Source organism: Danio rerio, chromosome 13 (assembly GCF_049306965.1).
Source record: "Danio rerio strain Tuebingen ecotype United States chromosome 13, GRCz12tu, whole genome shotgun sequence".
Lineage (NCBI taxonomy): Eukaryota > Metazoa > Chordata > Actinopteri > Cypriniformes > Danionidae > Danio > Danio rerio.
Genome location: NC_133188.1, coordinates 51,072,825 through 51,093,860, shown reverse-complemented (window position 1 = coordinate 51,093,860; position 21,036 = coordinate 51,072,825). Strand labels below are relative to the sequence as shown.

At 37.0% G+C, this 21,036-nt stretch overlaps 1 protein-coding gene across 3 annotated transcripts in view; it reads left to right on the top strand.

Annotated features, from left to right (window-relative positions):
* bcl2l11 (BCL2 like 11) overlaps window positions 1–21,036 on the top strand; it is a 62,802-nt gene that overhangs the window by 20,117 nt on the left and 21,649 nt on the right. For all 3 annotated transcript variants that reach the window (XM_073919170.1, XM_073919171.1, NM_001135791.1), the window contains 1 exon segment: window positions 5,533–5,663. In XM_073919170.1, coding sequence (XP_073775271.1) covers window positions 5,533–5,663 — 131 coding nt within the window.

Here is a 21,036-nt window from a genome sequence, read left to right as displayed (position 1 = left end):
TTTACTTATCTTTTACTTGTTTCAAACATGCTTGAGTTTGCTTTTTTGTTTGTTCTGGTGAGCACAAAAGAAGATATATTAAGAAATGTTGGCAACCTGTAACCATTAACTTCCTCTGTTTTTCCTTCTTTGAATGTCAATAGTGACCGGTTTTCAGCTTTCTTCAAAATTTCTTCCTTTGTTTGAAAGGGATAGTTCAGCCAAAAAGGGAATTTGTGTTTGTTTGTTTGTTTGAATGATTGATTTGGTGAGCACAAAGGAAGATGTTTTAAAGAATGTTGGAGACTGCAACTGTTGACTTCCACTATTTGTCAATGGTTACCGGTTTTTAGCTTTCTTCAAAATATCTGCTTTAGTGTTAAAGGTACAGTTCAGCCAAAAATTTAATTTGTGTTTGTTTGTTCTGGTGAGCACAAATGAAAATATATCAGGGAAAGTTGGAAACCTGTAGCCATTGACTGGCATTCTTTTTTCAAACTATGAATGTCAAGCATTCTTCAAAATATCTTCTGTTGCTTTATAGGGATTGTTCACCCAAAAATTCAATTTCAGTCATTTTGCTTACCCTTTACTTGTTTCAAACATGTCTGAATGTTTTTGTTTGTTAGTTGGAAATCTGTAACCATTGCCCAATGTTTTTTTTTCTACTATGAATGTCAATGGTTACTGGTTTTCAGCTTTCTTCAAAATATATATTTTTTGGTGTTATAGTTTACCCAAAAATTAAATGTGTGTTTGTTCTGGTGAGCACAAACAAAATGATATCAGGCAAAGTTGGAAACCTGTAACCATTGACTTCCATTGTTTTTCATGCTACTGTATGAATGTCAAGCATTCTTCAAAATATCTTCTTTTGCCTTGATGGGATAGTTTACCCAAAAGTGAAAAGTCTGTCTTTGTTTACTTATCTTTTATTTTGTTTCAAACATGTTTGAGTTTGTTTGTTTGGTGAGCACAAAAGAAGATATTTTTAAGAATGTTGGAAACCTGTAACCATCAATTCCATTATTTTTAATTCTTTGAATGTCAATGGTTACCGGTTTTCAGCTTTCTTCAAAATATCTTCTTTTGCATAAAGGGACAGTTCACTCAAAAAGCAAATTCTGTCATTGTTGACTTTTACTTGTTTCAAACATGTTTGAGATTATTGTTTGTTTGGTGAGCACAAAGGAAGATGTTTTGAAAAATGTTGGAAATCTGTAACCATTGACTTCCACTGTTTTTCCTTCTTTTATTGTCAATGGTTACCAGTCTTCAGCTTTCTTTAAAATATCTTTGTTTTAAAATATTAGTTCAACCAAAAAGAAAATTTTGTCAGCGTTTACTTAATTTTTTTCTTGTTTCAAACATGTTTGAGTTTATTGTTTGTTTGTTTGTTTTGGTAAGCACTAAGGAAGATGTTTTGAAGAATGTTGGAAACATGCAACTTCTGTTGTTTTTCATACTATCAATGTCAATGGTTACAAGTTCCCATTGTTTTATTCTATTATGAATGTCAATGGTTACTGGTTTTCAGCATTCTTCAAAATATCTTTTTTTGTGTTAAAGAGAAAGTTCAGCCAAAAATGAAAATTCAGTCATCATTCTTCCACCCTTTACTTGTTCCAAACCTGTTTGTGTGTGTGTGTGTGTGTGTGTTTTAGTTTATTTTGGTGAGCACAAAAGAAGATATATTAAAGAATGCTGGAAACCTGTAACCATTGACATCCATAGTATTTTTTTCAGTATTCCTTTTTGTGGGCTCCAACAGAACTGGAAACTGGTTTGAAACTAGTGAAATGTGAATAAATCATGACAGAAATTTCAGTTTTGGGTGAACTGTCCCTTTAAGCAGATACACAAAAAGGATTACAGCTACTTCAGGCTGAGAAAATGGTGTGCAAGTTAAATTTTTTCTGGTGAACTGTCCCTTTAACCAGAACAAAAAAACTCAAACAGGATTACAACTACTTCAGGGTGAATAAATAGTGTGTAAATTCTCTTTTTTGGGTGAATATCCCTTTAAGACACAGTCGTTGGCACTGTAGAAAGGCATGAGAGATCGGAGGTGAAAGTGTTGACTAAAACTCAGAGTGATATTTGAGATATTGTCTGGTTGAGCTCAAACAGGTCTAGCGGAGTTGTGAAAGGAAATGAGTTTCCAAAGGTCCTAATATGATTGAGCACGAGAAATAACAGTCAAAAGAGTTTCTCGCTTGAGTCATAGCGGGAAATCAATTTGAGTTCAGACAGAATATGGGTGATATTAGTGTTTAGCCTCATAATAACCTCAGCCGTTCAGCTACTGTCTCACCGCTGACAGACGCTGGAATTTTAACACGCTTGGCAAATATTTATTCATGCTAATGCAAGTTAAAAAAAAAAAAAGATAAACAGAGCTTGAAGAGGCGGTTGTTGGAGAGGATGTTGTGTGATATTTAAAGGTTTAGTTCACCCAAAAAGGAAAATTCTGTCATCCTTTACTAAAGCTTTACTTGTTTCAAACCTTTATAAGTTTCTTTCTTCTGTTAAACACAAAAGAAGCTATTTTGAAGAATGCTTTAACCATTGACTTCCATTGAATTTGTTTTTTTTACTATGATATCACTTGTTTTCAATGTTCTTCAAAATATTTTCTCTTGAAACTTGTAATGATTTGGAAATAATAAGCAAATTAAAGTTTTTTGGGTGAACAATCCCTTGAACTTTAAGTGTTGAACTAATTTTGGTGAACTATAAGTGAAATATCTCCTAGACTGGTGTATGGAGTACTAGTTTTAAAAACTGGAATAAGCATGGATCTTCTGTGCACAGATGTTCTGAAAAAGTTGTTTTTATTTCAAACGTAATTAATGTTTAGTCTCAAAATGGTGTTTAGGCAGTTTTCTAATCGTTTTTTTTTTAAATTATTTTTATAAAATCATTGGAAAAATTGCAGATTATTGCATTACAATCAAATTCTGGAAAATTAAGGTTTTTAGTAAACACTTTATTAGTTATTATTCAGTAATTAACTAGTAACTACACTAAAAAGCGAATAGTTACTTTAAAAAAGTGAGTAAACCCATCGCCTTAAAAGCAACAAGTTAAATATGATATGATATATAATTACGATCAGTTTTCTTTACTTCAAAGAGTAAAGAGTAAACTCATTCATTCATTTTCCTTCGGCTTGCTCTGTATTTCAGAAGTTGCCACAGTGGAATGAACCACCAACTATCCCAGCATATGTTTTATGCAGTGAATGCCCCTTCAGCCACAACCCAGTACTGGGAAAAGCCCATACACTCTCACATTCTCACACACTCATACACTACTGCCAATTTAGTTCATCCAAGTCACCTATAGCGCATGTGCTTGGGCTGTGGGGAAACTGGAGCACTAGGGTTGGGCGATGTCGACCAATTTGGCATTATACGATGTCTAATGTGAATGTCTAATGCCGTTCTCACGCGAAAAGCCGCCGGATCGGAGAAAAAAAAAAAAAAAAAGCAAAAGCCCTCGTCTTCGATTTCGACCGCGTTTTTGGATCCCGCCGCGTTCTCGCCCTTATTTTTCGGATTCCGTTTTTCGTCTTACCTGATTTCCGGAACCTGCTGTTCCCCGGACTCGATCCCAGTCGTCGTCCACCGCGGCCGGCTCCGGCTTCTCCTCCTCGTCCGGGGTCTCCGCTCCGCCGACGCAACGCTGTGAGCTAGGCGGACAAACTGATTGCGTCGGGAAAGCCCTCCACTCGGAGACGAGCCGTCGGCCGGCGAGCGCGAAGAGGAGGGGCGGAGCGACGCCACACCGCCCTGCAGCGTTCGCTCAAAAAAAACCAAACGCGGCCTTTACATGCCACGTAGTCCGCGGGGCTACGTTTCCAGAATGAGCTTGGGTTGACAAATTACCACCAGTCAATCACTTTTTCCGCGGGACTCTGGCATGAATAGGCAGAGTGATCTGTGTCATTATAATGGTGTTGACAAACTTGGTAATAAAGGTGCACAAACAACAGCAACCAACCAACAGTGTCTGAGGTTTTCACTAAGATTACTAAGTACACGTGTGACAGCGAAAGATTGAAGCAGTGTACTGATGCTTTGACACATCACCTGATAGATTCAAAAGTCAGAAGAGTAATTAAAGTAATTAAATATCACGTTTAACAACTATAGTGAGAACCCATCCAGTGGCACATCCTTGAAAAAAAAATGGACGATGGCATCATCTATCGACCCAACCCGGAGCACCTGCAGGAAACCCAACACAGAGAGAACATGCAAACTCCACACAGAAATGCCAAATGACCCAACCTGCGACCTTCTTGCTGTGAGGTGACAGTTTTAACCACTGAGCCACCGTGCCGCAAAAGAGTAAACTCGTTGCCTCATAATTAAGTAAGCTCAACTAATCGCTTTAATAGCATTTAAAAGCTTAAGCTGTTATATATAAACAGAGTTAGCCTGCAGCTATATAGTTTATAGGTGATGTCTATGTTGGGTATCGACCTAGCCCTACTGCCTAATGACTACAGCCCCACTGACACCCTCTGCCAATGCATTGATGAAACGAACAGTTGGATGTGTCAAAACTTTCTTCAGTTAAACAAAGAGAAAACTGAAGTGATTGCGTTTGGGAACAGAGATGAGGTTCTCGAGGTGAATGCCTACCTTGGCACTATCAAACAACAACAAATAAGGTCAAGAATCTTGGTGTGACTCTGGAGTTAGATCTGAGTTTCAATAGTCATGTCAAAGCAGTCAGTTAATCAGCATACTATCATCTCAAAAACATTGCAAGAATCAGACTTAGAGAAACTAGTTCATGCTTTTATCAGCAGCAGGGTGGATTACTGTAACGGCCTCCTCACTGGTCTTCCTAAAAAGACAGTCAGACAGTTGCAGCTCATCCAGAATGCTACGGCCAAGATTCTGACCAGAAACAGGAAATCAGAGCGCATCACACCTGTCCTCAGGTCTCTACACTGGCTCCCAGATACATTCAGAATAGACTTTAAGGTATTAATATTTTGTCTATAAATCACTAAATGGCCTTTGACCTCAATACATTACAGATATGCTCACTGAATACAAACCTAACAGATCACTCAGATCTTTAGGATCTTATAAACTAGAAATTCCAAGAGTTCAGTCAAAGCAGGGTGAATCAGCTTTCAGCCACTATGCCCCTCGCTGCTGGAATCAGCTTCCAGAAATGATCAGATGTGCTCCAACATTAGACACATTCAAATCGAGACTGAAAACACATCTGTTTAGCTGCGCCTTTACTGAATGAGCACTGTGCTACTGTATGTCTGACAGATTGCACTATTATGTTTTTCTCTTCTTTTTCATTCTTTTATCACATTTTATCTGTTTTTGTGTTTTTTTTATCATTTTTATTATTTGTTTTATTTTCCTCATACTTGTTTCTTTTATTCTTGTTTATGTAAAGCACTTTAAATTGCCACTGTGTATGCAATGTGCTATATAAATAAACTTGCCTTGCCTTGCCTATGTTCAATGCAGTGTATTTGTGCATTAAGTGTGTATGTGTTGTTTTTCCCCTCAGAGGTATGGTTATCAGAACATAGCCACCAGCACTTGCAGATGGCAGCACCAGTCGCAGCCCTGCCGCCGGAGATGGTGGTCGCTCGTGAACTGCGACGCATAGGCGATGAGTTCAATCGCCTCTACTGTGAGGTAAATATTCAGCTGACACTGCAGGATCACGAGCGAGAGATCTACACTGTGGTATATGCAAATTGTTTTTTTTTTTTTTTTTTCAGTCAACCAGCCGAAGCACATTACAAAATTGCCACTTTTAAAGGGCACTCTCCTTTTTCAAGATTTAAGACAATCTTTTGTGTCTCCAGAATTTATCTGTAAAGTTTCAGCTCAAAACACTGTGCCTTTAATGCTGGTTCTCCCCACCCATCGTTTGCATGTGCCTGTCAGAGTGCGTCTGAATCTGTCCAGCTGCGTCAGATAAACAGCATAGTGACAGACATGAAGGAAGCAGATCGTAACGTTTGTGAGAAATCCTACAGTAAGAACTTTCCCAATGATTATTTGATGTATTTGTTGTGGAGTTCATTCAAGCCTTTCTGCAACGAGTCACACACAATGTCATTACAAAGTTTGCGTACACACACAGCGGACACACAAACAAACACACACACACAGCGCGCAAGCTTAGCTTTGCACTGTTTTTACATGGCAAACGTAAAGAAACCACATTAATATTCACTGCTGTATGGATATCCGTTATGTTGACGTACAAAATAAACCTGATTTACATTTACAAACCGCCCTGTCTTGTTGATATGATTATACACCGTAAAAAATGGCTGAGATTTCAACAGTAAAAAACTGTTAAAATGCTACAGTAAAAATCTGTTACCTAATTAACGGTATGTTTCCTTAATATATACGGCGAATAACCGCAAACTTACTTTCCCAGAATTCCCTGCATGGCACGTCACTTTTTATACTTGTTGACATTACTATGGATCTTTTTAGTTGTTTCCCGATCAGTAAATTTACATTAGAGATTTATGTTAAATCTAATATTGATAAACAAAGTTTATTTCATGACTTTAATTTTATGCGTGTTGCCATACTGGTATTTAGTAGTTGTGTGAATTACATGAGCACCTTCTTTACACTGATACACTGCATAAGTTGGCGGTATATGATGCAGTAATCCCTTTATCTTGATTAATGTTTTTTTAAGATTGTTAGAAGCCAAAATCAAAATCGAAACTGGATTTTACATTAATTGCACAGCCCTATGAAATTCAATAATCAAATGTAAAAATATCACTGCAGAGTCTTTCCTCTATAAATAAATCATTCATTCCTTTTCGGCTTAGTCCCTTTAATAATCTGGGGTTGCCACAGCGGAATGAACTGCCAACTTATCCAGCATATGTTTTACGCAGCGGATGCACTTCCAGCTGCAACCCATCTCTGGGAAACATTTATACACACTCATTCACACTACGGATAATTTAGACTACTCAATTCACCTGTACCGCATGTCTTTGGACTGTGGGGGAAACCGGAGCACCCGAAGGAAACCCATGCGAATGCAGAGAGAACATGCGAACTCCACACAGAAACGCTAACTGACCCAGCCGAGGCTTGAATCAGCGACCTTCTTGCTGTGAGACGACAGCATTACCTACTGCGCTAATGCGTAACCCTTAAATAAATCAATTAAATTAATTTTAATTAAAGTTACAAATGCTACAATTTATTGTGCCAGAACGCTTTAAACTCTCTTGATATGCTGATATGATATGCTTGAGTCACAAACCTAATAAAAACACAAGTAAATGATCAAATGTTTGCTAAAAATCGTCAATGACTGTAGCTCCTGGTCAACTATAATCCCAACTCAACATGCAGATCCTGCGATAAGTCTATTGCGGATGCACACATTGAGATATCGATGCTGAACCGATGTATTGTGCAATGATGAAATATGTTCGCTCGCTCAAGCAATGCCTTTCATTCTCCATCCAGAGGAGCTGGTTTGATTTAAGCATTTTTTTGCAGCCTCCACCTTCTCATATCAGCTCAAATTAGGTGTAAATCAGGACAGAAGCGAAAACACAAAAAGCGGCACCGCAAGTCTCAGCAGATTAGGCTCTAATGAGGGAAATGTTTACTCCACCGCTGTAAAGGGAGCTTTATTTTCATAACTTGTATTTCTTAATGTTGCATCACTCGCAGCAGTAAAGAAATCAAGGTTTTTTTATGTTTGTGTGTGTGTGAAGGATCAGAGATGATATTCACCCTTTTGTCTCGATGTCATTGCCCATTGGTAAATCATTCAGGCTTCAGCAGATGTTGTTATTGAAGAGATTTGTGGTCTTAAAAAGTCACACTTTTTAATTTTTGAGACCCCCTTCAGAAAATTGTCAAACGCTTTGGGTGTAATTAGGGGTGGGTGATATGACCTAAAACTAATATCACGGTATTTTTCATCTTTTGAACGGTGACGGTATAATATCACAGTATAATAAGTGAACCTAGTAAAGGCGAGCTTCATTAGCAATGATGTGTACAGTATTAGATTTTACATTTAGCATACATTTGCGCTGAACACGCAGTGAATGCATCGCATTGAGTAGAGCTGCACAATTAATCCTTAAAATATCGCGATCTCGATTCGACCCCCTAGACCAGGGGTCTCAAAATATTTTCATCAAGTACCACCTCAGAAAAAAATTGTCTCTCCAAGTACCACCAAAATGAGCAGTATTGAAATACAGTAGCGTAGTAGGCCCAGTAGAGCAGCTACAACTCTGCACAGTAAAAAAAAACGTGGCAAATTACCTCAGAAATATAGGCTATATGTCATATATGGCACATTATAAACATAATTTTTGATACGTTTAGAAATATATATAGCATGTACATGACATATTTCATTCCTCCGCGTACCACTATGAGGAAGCCCGCGTACCACTAGTGGTACACGTACCACAGTTTGAGAACCACTGCTCTAGACGATCTTAATCCAGCATTTCTACGATTCTGCCAATCATATTTTCAAGTTTAGGAGAGAAGAAAAGGCGGCTGCACGAGTCTTTTCATTGTTTCACACACGTTGCTCAGTGACATTGACACCTCCAAATGATGTTGTATTTATATGTATTTATAAGGTATAATTCACCTAAAAATGTCATTTTTGTCTTAATATAACAATATTTTTGCGATCAGTAAATCACACGTGACATGACCTGCTGACCGTGAGCTGTTATCACAGAGAGGGCGCGCGCTCTACTTAATGACAGACGCGCGCACGTCTACTTTAGTGAACAGAACCTGCATATGTTGCGAGTAACAGGTAACACAGTAGCAAATAATATTCAGTTTGTGGCACAGAGTGATCGATTGGGAGCCGCGCGCGAAGTATGAACAGCACTCAGCAGTCAGAATAAAACCAAAAGTGTGCACTTCATTTAAATAATAATTCTTTCATAGTGAACCCACAGTTGTGCATGAAAATAACTGTTTACAATGTCAGTATAACTACTCTAGCCTATATATTGTTGAATATAATCTGATAAAGGCAAATGTCTGATTTTACCAGTGAATAAAATTGTCTAATATGACAGATTGCAAGCATATATCTCAAACATAATAATTCAACATCAGAATTATTATAAGCAGAATAGAATTATTTATAGAAACCAGTAGACCTACACATAATATTATTATCGATGTTGTTGCCATATGTTTTTACCATTCCTTTATTTTACATCTGCAGAATCGTGAGACAATCTTGATCTTTCTTAAAAAAATAAATAAATAAATAAAAAAATAAAAAAATCGAAAAAAAGAAAATTCGGAATTCTCATTTTAGCCAGAATCGTGCAACTCTAGCATTGAGATTTGGGCGCCTTCTCCGAAAACTTGAGTTCTCGGAGACTCGATTGGTCTCAGCTGTCGGATCAATATTCACCACATGTCATGGTTGCTCTCATCTGCGCCTTTATTATTATTATTATAACTAGGTGGGGTTTGCAACCCTGTGTACTTTTCACTCTTCAGCCGCTTGCATTCCCGGCAGTCACAAAAGCTCCCTGTCATCTGACAGCGGAAAGCCTTCAGTGACTGACAGCTAATATGAACCAATATAGTGGCAGGGAAGAGCGATTCAAAAATCAAAACAGGTCACGCTACAACCATTATATGCAGTCGCACAAATGCTCCCAAATCTCATGTCGTTGCATAGCTTAAATTTCGAGCGCATATAATTTATTTATTACGGTATTGACGGTATTAGAAAATCCATGTCGTGGCGCAATGTCACACCGGTAATGACTATGACACCGGTGTACCACCCAACCCTAGGTGTAATACACAATAAATGCGCTATATAATTACACATTACCTACCTACTTTGGCTTAATCTACAATTCATGCTATTAACATTTCATTAACTGAGATTATTAGCTCAATATAGCGCTAATTTGTTGCTTATAACAGTAATGGGAATAATGGTGCTATATATAAACGGCGTTACTAAAGGCCATCTGAATTTCATGCGTCAATGTTGTCATGTGAAAACCACCTATAATCCACTCTATTGTATATAATCAGTAGCACAAACGCATTTGAAGCACACAGTTGTGTTCAAACTAAGCAACTTCATAGTTTATTCCCATCATAATCACTCAATTTTGTGGCTAAATTTTCTGGATACACTTTAATATTCACAATATATTTACCATGCATTAATAAGTCAAAACCTCAGTGTTTTGAAATGTTTACATCACATATTAAATGACTAAAGTTAAAGGCTGACTCCAAGCCATGTTATGCATTCCTTATGCAAATAGCCTTGTGAGCACAGTATGTCCATTTCTGGTTATCTATATGAACATGCAAACATGTTTTCTCTGTTTGGTGACGTTACTCACTCTGATAAGACTCTGTTTTTGCATGGGTTAAATCGGAGATCATTAATACCTCCTTTGAAAGACTTATTGCCTTTTGCCTCAGTGTTGTGCTTCCTGATTGGGCGTCCGTCCAGTTGGACAAAACTCTGTCTGCTGGTAGTATTAGTGTTTATTACATTAGTGCAAGGCCTTTCGCTCCCTTTTTGGCATTTAAGCTGACTTTATTGAGTGAGTATGACTCTAGTTTCTCAGTGTAGGACTGTAAACAGTTTTGATTGAGGCCTTCTCTGTGAGAGCAGTATGCAAATAGAGCCTTATCTGACCCAGCTATCATTGTTGGATTATTGCTGCGTAAAATCACCTTAGTCATTGTTTAAGTGAGCAAGACCTGCAGAGCGCAAGCCTCTTGAAAGATATACCTGCAGGCGGGAGTCCAGACGTGCCCATAAACTGCTCAACTGTATTTATTTTGTGGTGTTTGTTAAGGCAACAGTCGCCACTTATTGCTCATGCTGGGGCTTAAGTATTTTCACTACAAGTCTATGGCAGTTCTTTTTAATTTTCCACAAGTTATGCAATGTGTATTTGTCATTCGTATTGTTTATACTACTGTTTTTTGTCTTTCACTTTTTAAAAGAGGTTTCTGTGTCCATATGCTGTAAAAATGCTGGGTTTCTCACAGTCGATTTGTGTTGGGACAACATGAAGGAATTAAAAACCTATTAGTTTTTACAAATATAAGTGGACTGAACATAAAAATGTATTTGTCTAAAAAAATTTTAATCATGAATTGTGTTTTAGCTAATTTTAAATAAGTAGTTTGAACAACAGCAAATGTATTTTTTGCGTGTGTGTGAATAAATAAAGATACAAAAATAAAATAAAATAACTTAATTTAAAATAAATTCTCTAAATTAATTAATAGATAAATTCTCTAAACGAATTCTCTAAATAAACAAATAAAATGAATTCTCTAAATTCTCTAATTAATTAATACTCTAAATAAATAAACGAAAACATTTTCTAAATAAATTAAATAAAACTGAATAAATAAATTTCTCTAAATAAATATATTATCTAAATAAATTAATTCTGTAAATAAATTAATTATCTAAATAAATTCTGTACATAAATTAATTAATACTTTAAATAAAATGAATTAATACTAAATAAATAAAAGTTCTCTAAATAAATAATCTAAACAAATAAATTCTAAAATAAATAAATAATTTTCTAAATAATTAAATAAATTTTCTAAAATAATTAATTAATACTCTAAAATTAATTAATTCTCTAAATAAATAAACAAATTAATTAATTCTCTAAATAAATTTAATAAATTATATAAATAAATTAATACTCTAAATAAATAAAGTCTCTAAATAAATGTAAATTACATAGATAAATTATCTAAAATAAATAAATAAATAATACTCTAAATGAATTATTTAATTCTCTAAATAAATGTTAATTAATTAATTTCTAAATAAATAAACATATTATCTAAATAAATAAAATGATCATAATAAAGTAAATTCTCTAATTAAATTAAATTATCTTAATAAATAAATACTCTAAATAAATAAATTAATTAGTATTACTCTCTAAATAAATAATACATCAATTAAAAAAATACAAATGAATACATTCTCTAAATAAATGAATTAATAAATACTCTAAATAGATAAAGAAATACGTATGTACATTAACTTTGTATTATTTGCAATTTAAAAAAAATCTTTAATATTTGGTGGAAAGCACCAAAGCCTTTGTAGTATTATAATAATGAACAATTGATTAACTATTGAAATAGTACTTAGTATTATTATTTTATTAAAAATCAAACACTTAATTGAAAACATAATAATTTTCCTTTGAATATTTAGCGTTAATGTGATTTGTGATACGTTGCATTGTTAAGCTATGCCCAGTTTGTTTGTCTGCCTGTGACAACTTTTTTCTTTCTTTTTTTTTTTTTTTACTTTCGCAGATATTTTTCCACAGTAATATCCTTCCCAAACAATTGCTTGTCGTCAGAGAGAGATATTCTTATAGTATGCCGAATGACTCACTTACAGTAAACAAGTGCACTTGATTCATCAGAGTGATTCATTGTTGCTGGATGTGTCGAGTTGGCCTGATTCTCCAGACACACCCTGGAGCCCAATCAAAGGAGATGTGCGAGTTGTTAAAAAGCAAACCCCAAAAAAGGAGATTTTTGTTTAAATAATACATTTGGTTGAGAAAGATTGTTAGATAGTTTAAAATGAATGAAGTGGTGAGAGAAAAACTTTTTCTTTGACTAGAATTCACACTTTTAAAGGGATCTTAAAGGGATAGTTCACCTAAAAGTCTGAAATGTCTGTTACAATTTACTCAATCTTTATCTTTTTTCCAAAGCCATTTGATTTTCTTTCTTCTGTTGAACACAAATTAAAATATTTTGAAGAAAGCCAGAAACCTGTTACATGGGGAAAACATGCAAACTCCACACAGAAATGACAACTCAGCCGAGGCTCGAACCAGCAACCTTCTTGCTATGAGGCGATTGTGCTACCCACTATAAATATACTATTATACTATTCAGGGTTCAATGCTAAGGATTTTTTCTACTGATCGGGCCAGTGGTTCTGATTTTTACTTGCCCCACCAAAAAAAAAAAAAAAAAAAGAAGTTAATAGCTATTTCTTAGCCACATACAGTATTTTAAATAATGTTTCAAAAGCCAAACATAATTGTAATACCTATAGCCTTTTTATTCAGCATAACATTTTGTTAATACAACTGACAATTAAAAAAAAAGATTATTGGGATGTAACTAAATTTGATAGTGTGTGTGTGTGTGTGTGTGTGTGTGTGTGTGTGTAGAATCTATATGTTATGCACATATGCATCACTTTGGTTTTTATTCTACTGTACAAAAGTTATTTACACTTAAATACACAGTATTTTGGATACCCGAGCTGGGTATTTTACATTGGTTCATTTTTATATTTTTCATATGACACATGTACAAGTTATAGCTCAAAAGAAAGCTCTTGCCGGTGCTTATACGGTTCTAGCATTCTTTTTACTGAATTATATTCACATGTCAAACAGTTGTTGAATGAATCGTGGTGTTTCCATGGCGCAGAAGTGAAAACAATACATTTATGATCAATAAGCAGCCCCAGATAGCACAGACAGTGGCCATCTCTTACCTTATGCTGTGCACTTCAGGGCCATTTCTACTCTGTTTTTGAGGTGATGTGCACAAGTAATCCTTTTATATGTCTGATGTGGTCCAAACACAGTGAATTATGTTTGATCAAACAAAAGAATAGTGAAATATGTAAACAATGATCGCTCCCTGTGGCTTGTGCAGCACCTCTCATCAGTTGGAATACAATAACTTTTGCATAGATTATGGAAGAGACATTTTTCTTTTTTCCTATGATTACAGACATGTGCAGAAACCACCCAAAATTAATTACAGCACGCTAGACCACACAGAACCTAAAAGGTACACTTTCAAATTTGAGTTTATAAAAAAAAATATACAAAAACCTATTTTTTCTGGTGTTTATTATAACACAGACAAATACAGCAGAGTTTAATTGGTTAAAAGAAAATAATTCAGTTCATCAAGTTCATTAAAATGTTTAACATTTTAAATAACTGCTTTCTTATTGTATGCAGTTTCAAATGAAATTATTACTCCCGACATTATTGCTTTTATTACTATTACCATTAATAATACTACTACTAATAATAATAACAACAACAACAATTAATATTAGAGTGATTTCTGAAGGATCAAGTAACTCTGAAGACTAAAGTAATGAAGCTGAAATTTCATCTTTAAAAATCACTGGAATAAACTATTAAATTAAATGATAAACTACTTTTGAACAGTTATTTTATAGTGGAATAACACTAAAAATCACAATTTTACAATTTTGCTGTATTTTTGATGAAATAAATGCAGCCTTGGTGAGCAGGAGAAGCTTATTTTAAAACCTTTAAAAATCATACTGACCCCAATCTTTTGATCAGTAGTATAGAATATTTTATAAGCGAAAACGTGCACTTTAATTTTGACACCCACAGACACTGTCACCTAATATAAATTAGAGAGGTCAGACTCTCTCAGATAGAGCCTCGTTTCAGTTGTCAAGTCTTGTAAAAATGTATATACTGAATTAATCTATTAAAAAAAAACGTTGGCTAGAATTCTGCATTACAGGCTTAAATTAAAGAGCGAAATAACAGATGAACAACGTGAAGCAGATCAATGTTGATCTTCCGAGCTGTCAGTGCAGAAATGAACAAAACAGCAGGCCTAACACAACATATTATGAGATTAAATATGGAAAAATTATCAGATGGTAACTTTTCCTAATGGATAAACAGCTCTCGGTAATATTTCAGCAACACTTTCGTATTAGATATGAAGCGCACATTTTTCGGAAGGAATGACATCTCGCCCTACTCATCATTCTCTCTTCATATAGCTGTATATACAACTATTACACAATCATAAGACACTGTGCACTCTAAAAATATTGTTTAGACAAAACAAAACAAAATTAACGCAACAGTTTGCATTAATATATTCATTTTACGACAACATCTAACAAAATGAGGTTCAGACAACAAACTTTATTATGTTAGCCAAATCTTTTCCTTCTCAATCAGAGGCGTTTTCACATAGCAAGAAACTCAGATTTTTAAGTTGAGTACTCAAAATAAGTTTTTTTAATTAAAATTGGAAACAAATCCAGTGTTATGTACTTAATTACATGCATGTTTTCAAGTTTAGAAACTCAAATAAATTAAGTAGCCGAAATTGTTGAGATTTTTGTTTGTTTTCTAATTTACTGTTCATGCTTGTAAGAAATACATTTAACAACAACATTTTTGTTTACTGGTAATTTTTTATTTGTATTAAACCCCAGGTTTCCTTTTTTTTACAAAACAAAAGCATGTTCTGTCTCATATTATCAGTTTAAAAAATAACAAAAAACATCAGTGTGGACTTAAAAATACAAAACAACTCCATTAGTGTGAAAAAATTGAGTTATCAACCCAACATCATTGGGTTTACAAGTTAAATATTGTTTTAAAGTAACTGACAGATTTATTTACCTTTAAATTAGCCGCATTTTTAAATTGATGTTATTATCAATATTTAACTGTTTTAAAAACTTGAAGTTATTCTGGCTACTTAAAAGTTTTAATCTAATCAGCATATTAGAATTTTTAAGTTACAATAGTTTATTAAGCTATGTAGTGGTAACAGGCCTCTTCAGTTATTTTGTAGAGTGATAGCCTGAATTCGTTTGACCATCGTATTTTCTCGCTACCATCGATCAGCTCAATCGAGTAGAGACCACCTCATTCAGGTGATCTCGGATCAATTGATTTGCTGCGGATCCAAACGCGATTGCTGGACTCACATATGGCAAACAAACCACGCTAACAGGAGAAATGAGATGGAATCCAAAAAGACGTCTATGTGTGAAAGCACCGTAAGATTGTATTTGCACGCAGTTGTCAAACCATTCTGTACACAGACCCGAGCATCTCGCACGCTGGCCCCGGGCAGTCCTTATTGTCGAGCCCTGTTATCATTAATTACTTGAACTATAATTAATAAACGCTGTACAATATTCTTCATTACTGGTTCATGTTAGTAAAAATACATAAACTAAACTAGTTTTCATTAATAAACTAACAAAAACTTATTGAAAATTATGACCATAAATTCTCATGAGACCCCTTTAATGCTCGTTTTGTTTACGTCATCATAGTAGTGCAGCTGATATCAGCTCTACCGAGCTCAGATATCAGCTTTTTTAAGTCTTAAAACAAAATACTCATAAGCAGAGCAAGTTTCAAAGAGTGAACGTGATGATCCTCCTAATCTGAGATCCATTCAACAGACATTAGAGGAGCTTGTGCGTGACAGCAGCCTCGTGCAGCGTCTGCCTCGGTTCGGAGACTCCAGAGCAGCAGAATTCAACACAACCCCCCTTTAAAACCGCCCACTTGTGTTTCAGACTCAGACTAATAGCCCTGGTGGAGTTTCTAATAGGCCGAGAGGTCATCACACAACACTGAAAGAGGAGAGGAGGGAGGGCTGAGTGGGGTCTGTGTGTGTGTGTAAGGGAGAGAGTGAGTCAGTGTGTGCGTGAGAGTGAGTATATGTGTGTGTGAGACAGAGAGAGAGAGAGAGAGAGAGAGTATATGTGTGCGTATACGTGTGTATATTAGGGAGGGAGAGAGAGTGTGTTGTCTGTGTTTGTGAGAGTTTTTGAGTAAAAGAGAGTGCATGTGAGTGTGTGTGAGCATGAGTTTGAGCTTGTGTATTTAAGTTTGTGTGTGAGAGAGTGAGTGAGTGAGTGAGTGTGTGTACACGTGTTTGTGTGTAAGCATGAGTGTGTGCTTGTGTGTAAATGTAAGTGTTTGTATGTGTGCGAGAGATGGAGAAAGCATGTGTGTGTACACACTGCACATGTATGGATGAGTAGGCATGTGTGTTTGTTCATGTGTAAGTGTGTGTAAAAGAGTGAGTGTGTCTGTGTGTGTATGTTTGTGTGGGCGCGAGTGTGTCTGTGCGAGTGCCCACGTGTGTGTTTATGAAATTGAGAGGGGGAAAAAAAAAAAAAAGAGTGTGTGTGTATCTGTGAGTAAGCGTGAGTGTGTGCATGCGAGACAGAAAAAGTGTGTATCGGTATTGCATGTGTGTGAGTGAGTACGTGTGTTTGTGCATGTGTAAGTGTGTATGGGTGTGCAGGCGTCTGTGTGTGAGTGCATGTGCGCATGTGAGAGAAAGAGTGTGCGCTGCTTGAGTGAATGAGCATGTGTGTTTGTGCGCGCGATACATTGTAAAAGCGCTATACAAATAAAGGTGAATTTCTGTGTGTGTGTGTGTGCGTGTGTGAGAGAGAAAGAGTGCGTGTCTGTGAGTGCTTGTGCATGTATGCCTGTGTGTGCACATGCGTGTGAGTGAGCATGAGTGTTTCTGAGTGTGTAAGTGTGTGAGTGTGTGCGCACGCGCATGTGTGAGAGAGAAAGAGTGTGAGTGTGTGTGTGTGTCTGGGATGGCTCAGCTTCATTATGTTTACCCTGTGGTTTGACTCTGGGCTGTAATTATGCAGCGGGTCAGTCTCTTCAGCGCCATGCAGACGCACTCGGCCCTGCACACACACACACACACACACACACACACACACACACACACACACACACACACACACACACACACACACAGTCCGGGTCAGAGAGACAGCGGCCTGCCAGCACGTTAAATGCAGGGCTTGGACTGCTGGCTTTTGTTTGTTTCTCCTCTCACGTGTCTGTGATGTCACCGCATCGGCTCTGTTTTGGGGTTTTTCTCTCACTCCGGTGTGTTTGTTTGTTTACTCCATGTTTGTTTGACCTCTATATATGATGGATTTTACAATGACTGATTGGAAAAGTGCTTCAGCTGTTTACAAACTCATTGTCGCTGAACCGGAGTTAGCATTTCCAGATTGTGAAAGTTTAGTTTGAAGGAAAGTTCTGTAAAAGCGTTTGACTTCTTGGATCTGTGTGTTGTCTACTGGTTTGTATGGAGCTCATTCATTCATTTTCATTGGGCTTACTCTCTGATTTATTAGAGGTTGCCACAGCAGAATGAACTGTCAACTATTCCAGCATTTGTTTATACCCAGCGAATGCCTTTCCTGCCACAACCCAGCACTGGGAAACACCCATACACTCTCACAATCACACAAAAACTCACACTATGGCCAATTTAGGCCCAATTCCAATTCTACCACTTGAGGCTGATTTATACAACTGCGTCAAGTGCACGTGTATGCTACGGCGCAGCCTACACGTGGACAAATAGCCCTCACCATGGCCGTCAGTGTCGCTGCACGTGCACCTCTTAAAAAAATGTAACTACATATCGCAATGATGTTTGGGGGGGTAGGGGGGTTGGTCGAGGGATCTGCGTGAAGTGAAGAGCAGGGGGGATGGAGTGTAAGGTGCACGCGAAGTCAAGAGCGGACATCGGGTATGAAGATGGTTGTGGACTGTACCAAAAAGCTGAGTGGTGGTGGTTGGGAGGGGGGATGGGGGGTATTTGGGGTAGGAATTAAGGGAGTTTTCCGGGAGACAGAAGACGGATCTAAAATACAGGAGACTCCTGAGAAAAACGGGATTGTTGGCAGGTATGGCGAGCTCTGCGATTGGTCAGCTTGGAAGCGCTGACTAGTGTGGGCGGGACCGAGAGCTGCGCAAGTCCGTTTGAGAGACGCTTTACAAGTGTCGAGTCCCAGGAAGAAGGGCCAAATAAAAAGTTTTATGTTTGCCTTATGGTTAAAGTTGCTGCACTTCCTCTGGTTCCTTCCTCAAAACAAGCGAGTTTGAGCCACTTGTTTTTGTTTTTTTTCTTGTTTTTTTTTTTTGAGCAACTTGTACACTAAGGAAGTGTTCAGATAAAACAAAAGACCAGCGAATAAACTCGACACAAAGAAACATAAACACCTCACTGCCAACTAGCGTTTCGAAACCAAGGGGTAAGAAAATTCCCAGAATACACCAGCCACAACAGCAGGATAGCTGCACCCGGAAGTAAGGAGATTCACAAATTAGTATTTTTGTCATTATTAAGAAATTTTACAAGCAAGCAGGTTTTAATATATTCATAACCCTGTTTGTGTTTTAACGTCATGCTTAAAAAAAAAAACGCTAAAAAACAATAAATAAATTTTAAAAATAAAAACTGCTAAATGTGGCGATCTATAATCCATAACAATAACTCCTGTACAGCAGTCCCACAACATTGTCACTCCATGACACTTGAAAACCCTGTCAGAAAAGTTGGGAATGAGCTTTTTACAGTGTCTGCCATAACGTTAATGTTGTCTTTTGTGTGTTTATGTAGATGAATATGGCCACGGTGTAAATGCACAGCATAGTTGCGATCTTAGATTATACCGTTATGATAACTGAAGTTAAATGCCAAAAAAATAAAGCAACTGAAATAACTACAGCAGTCATGATCATCTAATCTCATATGAAGCAAGAGCTCACGATGACATATGAGGACGTGTGAAGGTGCTGTAGTGCTGTCCCATTTCTTAGGGGTAAATTTTGAAGCCCTTCCCCTTCACACTTGGTTTTAAGGGCCAAGGGGAAGGGGTACAAAAATAGAAATGGGATTGGGCCTAAGTACACCCAATTCCCCTATAGCGCATGTGTTTGGACTGTGGGGGAAACCAGAGCACCAGGAGGAAACCCACGACAACATGGGGAGAACATGCAAACTCCACACAGAAATGCCAACTGACCTAGCCGGGACTCAAACCCATGACCTTCTTCAATTCAATTCAATTCAGCTTTATTTGTATAGCGCTTTTACAATGTAGATTGTGTCAAAGCAGCTTCACATAAATGGTCATAGTAACTGGAACAGTGTGGTTCAGTAACTGGAACAGTGTGGTTCAGGTTTTAGTGTTTAAGTTCAGTTCAGTTCAGTTTAGCTCAGTTCAGTGTGATTTAATCATTACTGAGAGTTCAAACACTGAAGAGCAAATTCATTGATGCGTAGCTCTACCAATCCTGAACCATGCGAGGCAGTGGCGAGACACCTTCTTGCTGTGAGGCAACAGTCCTAACCACTGAGCCACCATGCCACCTATTATGGAGCAATAATAAACAATAAAAAAGGTCATTGCAATCTCTTCTATTACACCTCTGACTTTTCTGAGAGTTAACAAAAGTGAGATGTTACATGATACTGTTGCCTTCTACAAACCCTGAGATATATTTACATCAGAAACTACTTGCACTACATTTTTGGGTGTATAAATGGTAGTTTTACTTGAATTTGACTTATCAGTACTTCTTTCCACCACTGATAAGTAAAATAATATCAGTCCTGCAGCGTTCCCAGATCCTTCAGTGCTCTCCTCAGCATTGGCTGGTGGATTGAGAAGTGCTAGTGTGACATGCTAGCACTCTGTTAGCGAGCAGCGTGCTAATGCAGAGCAGATGTCTAGCCACAGAGCGCGCTTGTTGTTCCAGCCCTGCTAATGTCTGCATCTCGCCTTGCAAAAAAAAAAGAATCCGCGCATGACGGACCTTTGTCAGCTCTTTGCATCAATGCTCTTTTGTTGCAGGCCTCTCTTCCCTGGAGAAATGAAACAGTATCAGGCATTGTAGCTGCTGGAGTTTCTATTGAGTCATGCGGCTACCTCTCAGGAGACGATTGCATGCGTTTATGTTCCTGCATGCTGCAAAACGTACTATCTCTCTCTGACTGTGGCTTTGTGCTGTTTGAGTGACTGCCAGATATAGTCTGATTCTCTCCCGTCGCTCCTACTGCAGCTGAAATTAATCTTCTGGGCATTTATCAAGTCAAATGTGATGCTTTAATTGACATGATGAAATCAAAATTGATGACTTCTATTACGTTGAGTGGTGCGGTATTCCTTATTTAATATACAGGGTGGGCCATTTATATGGATACACCTTAAAAAATGGGAATGGTTGGTGATATTAACGTCCTGTTTGTGGCACATTGGTATACGTGAGGGAGCAAACTTTTCAACATGAGTGTTGTCCATGGTGGCCATTTTGAAGTCAGCCATCTTGGATCCAACTTTTGTTTTTTCCAATAGGAA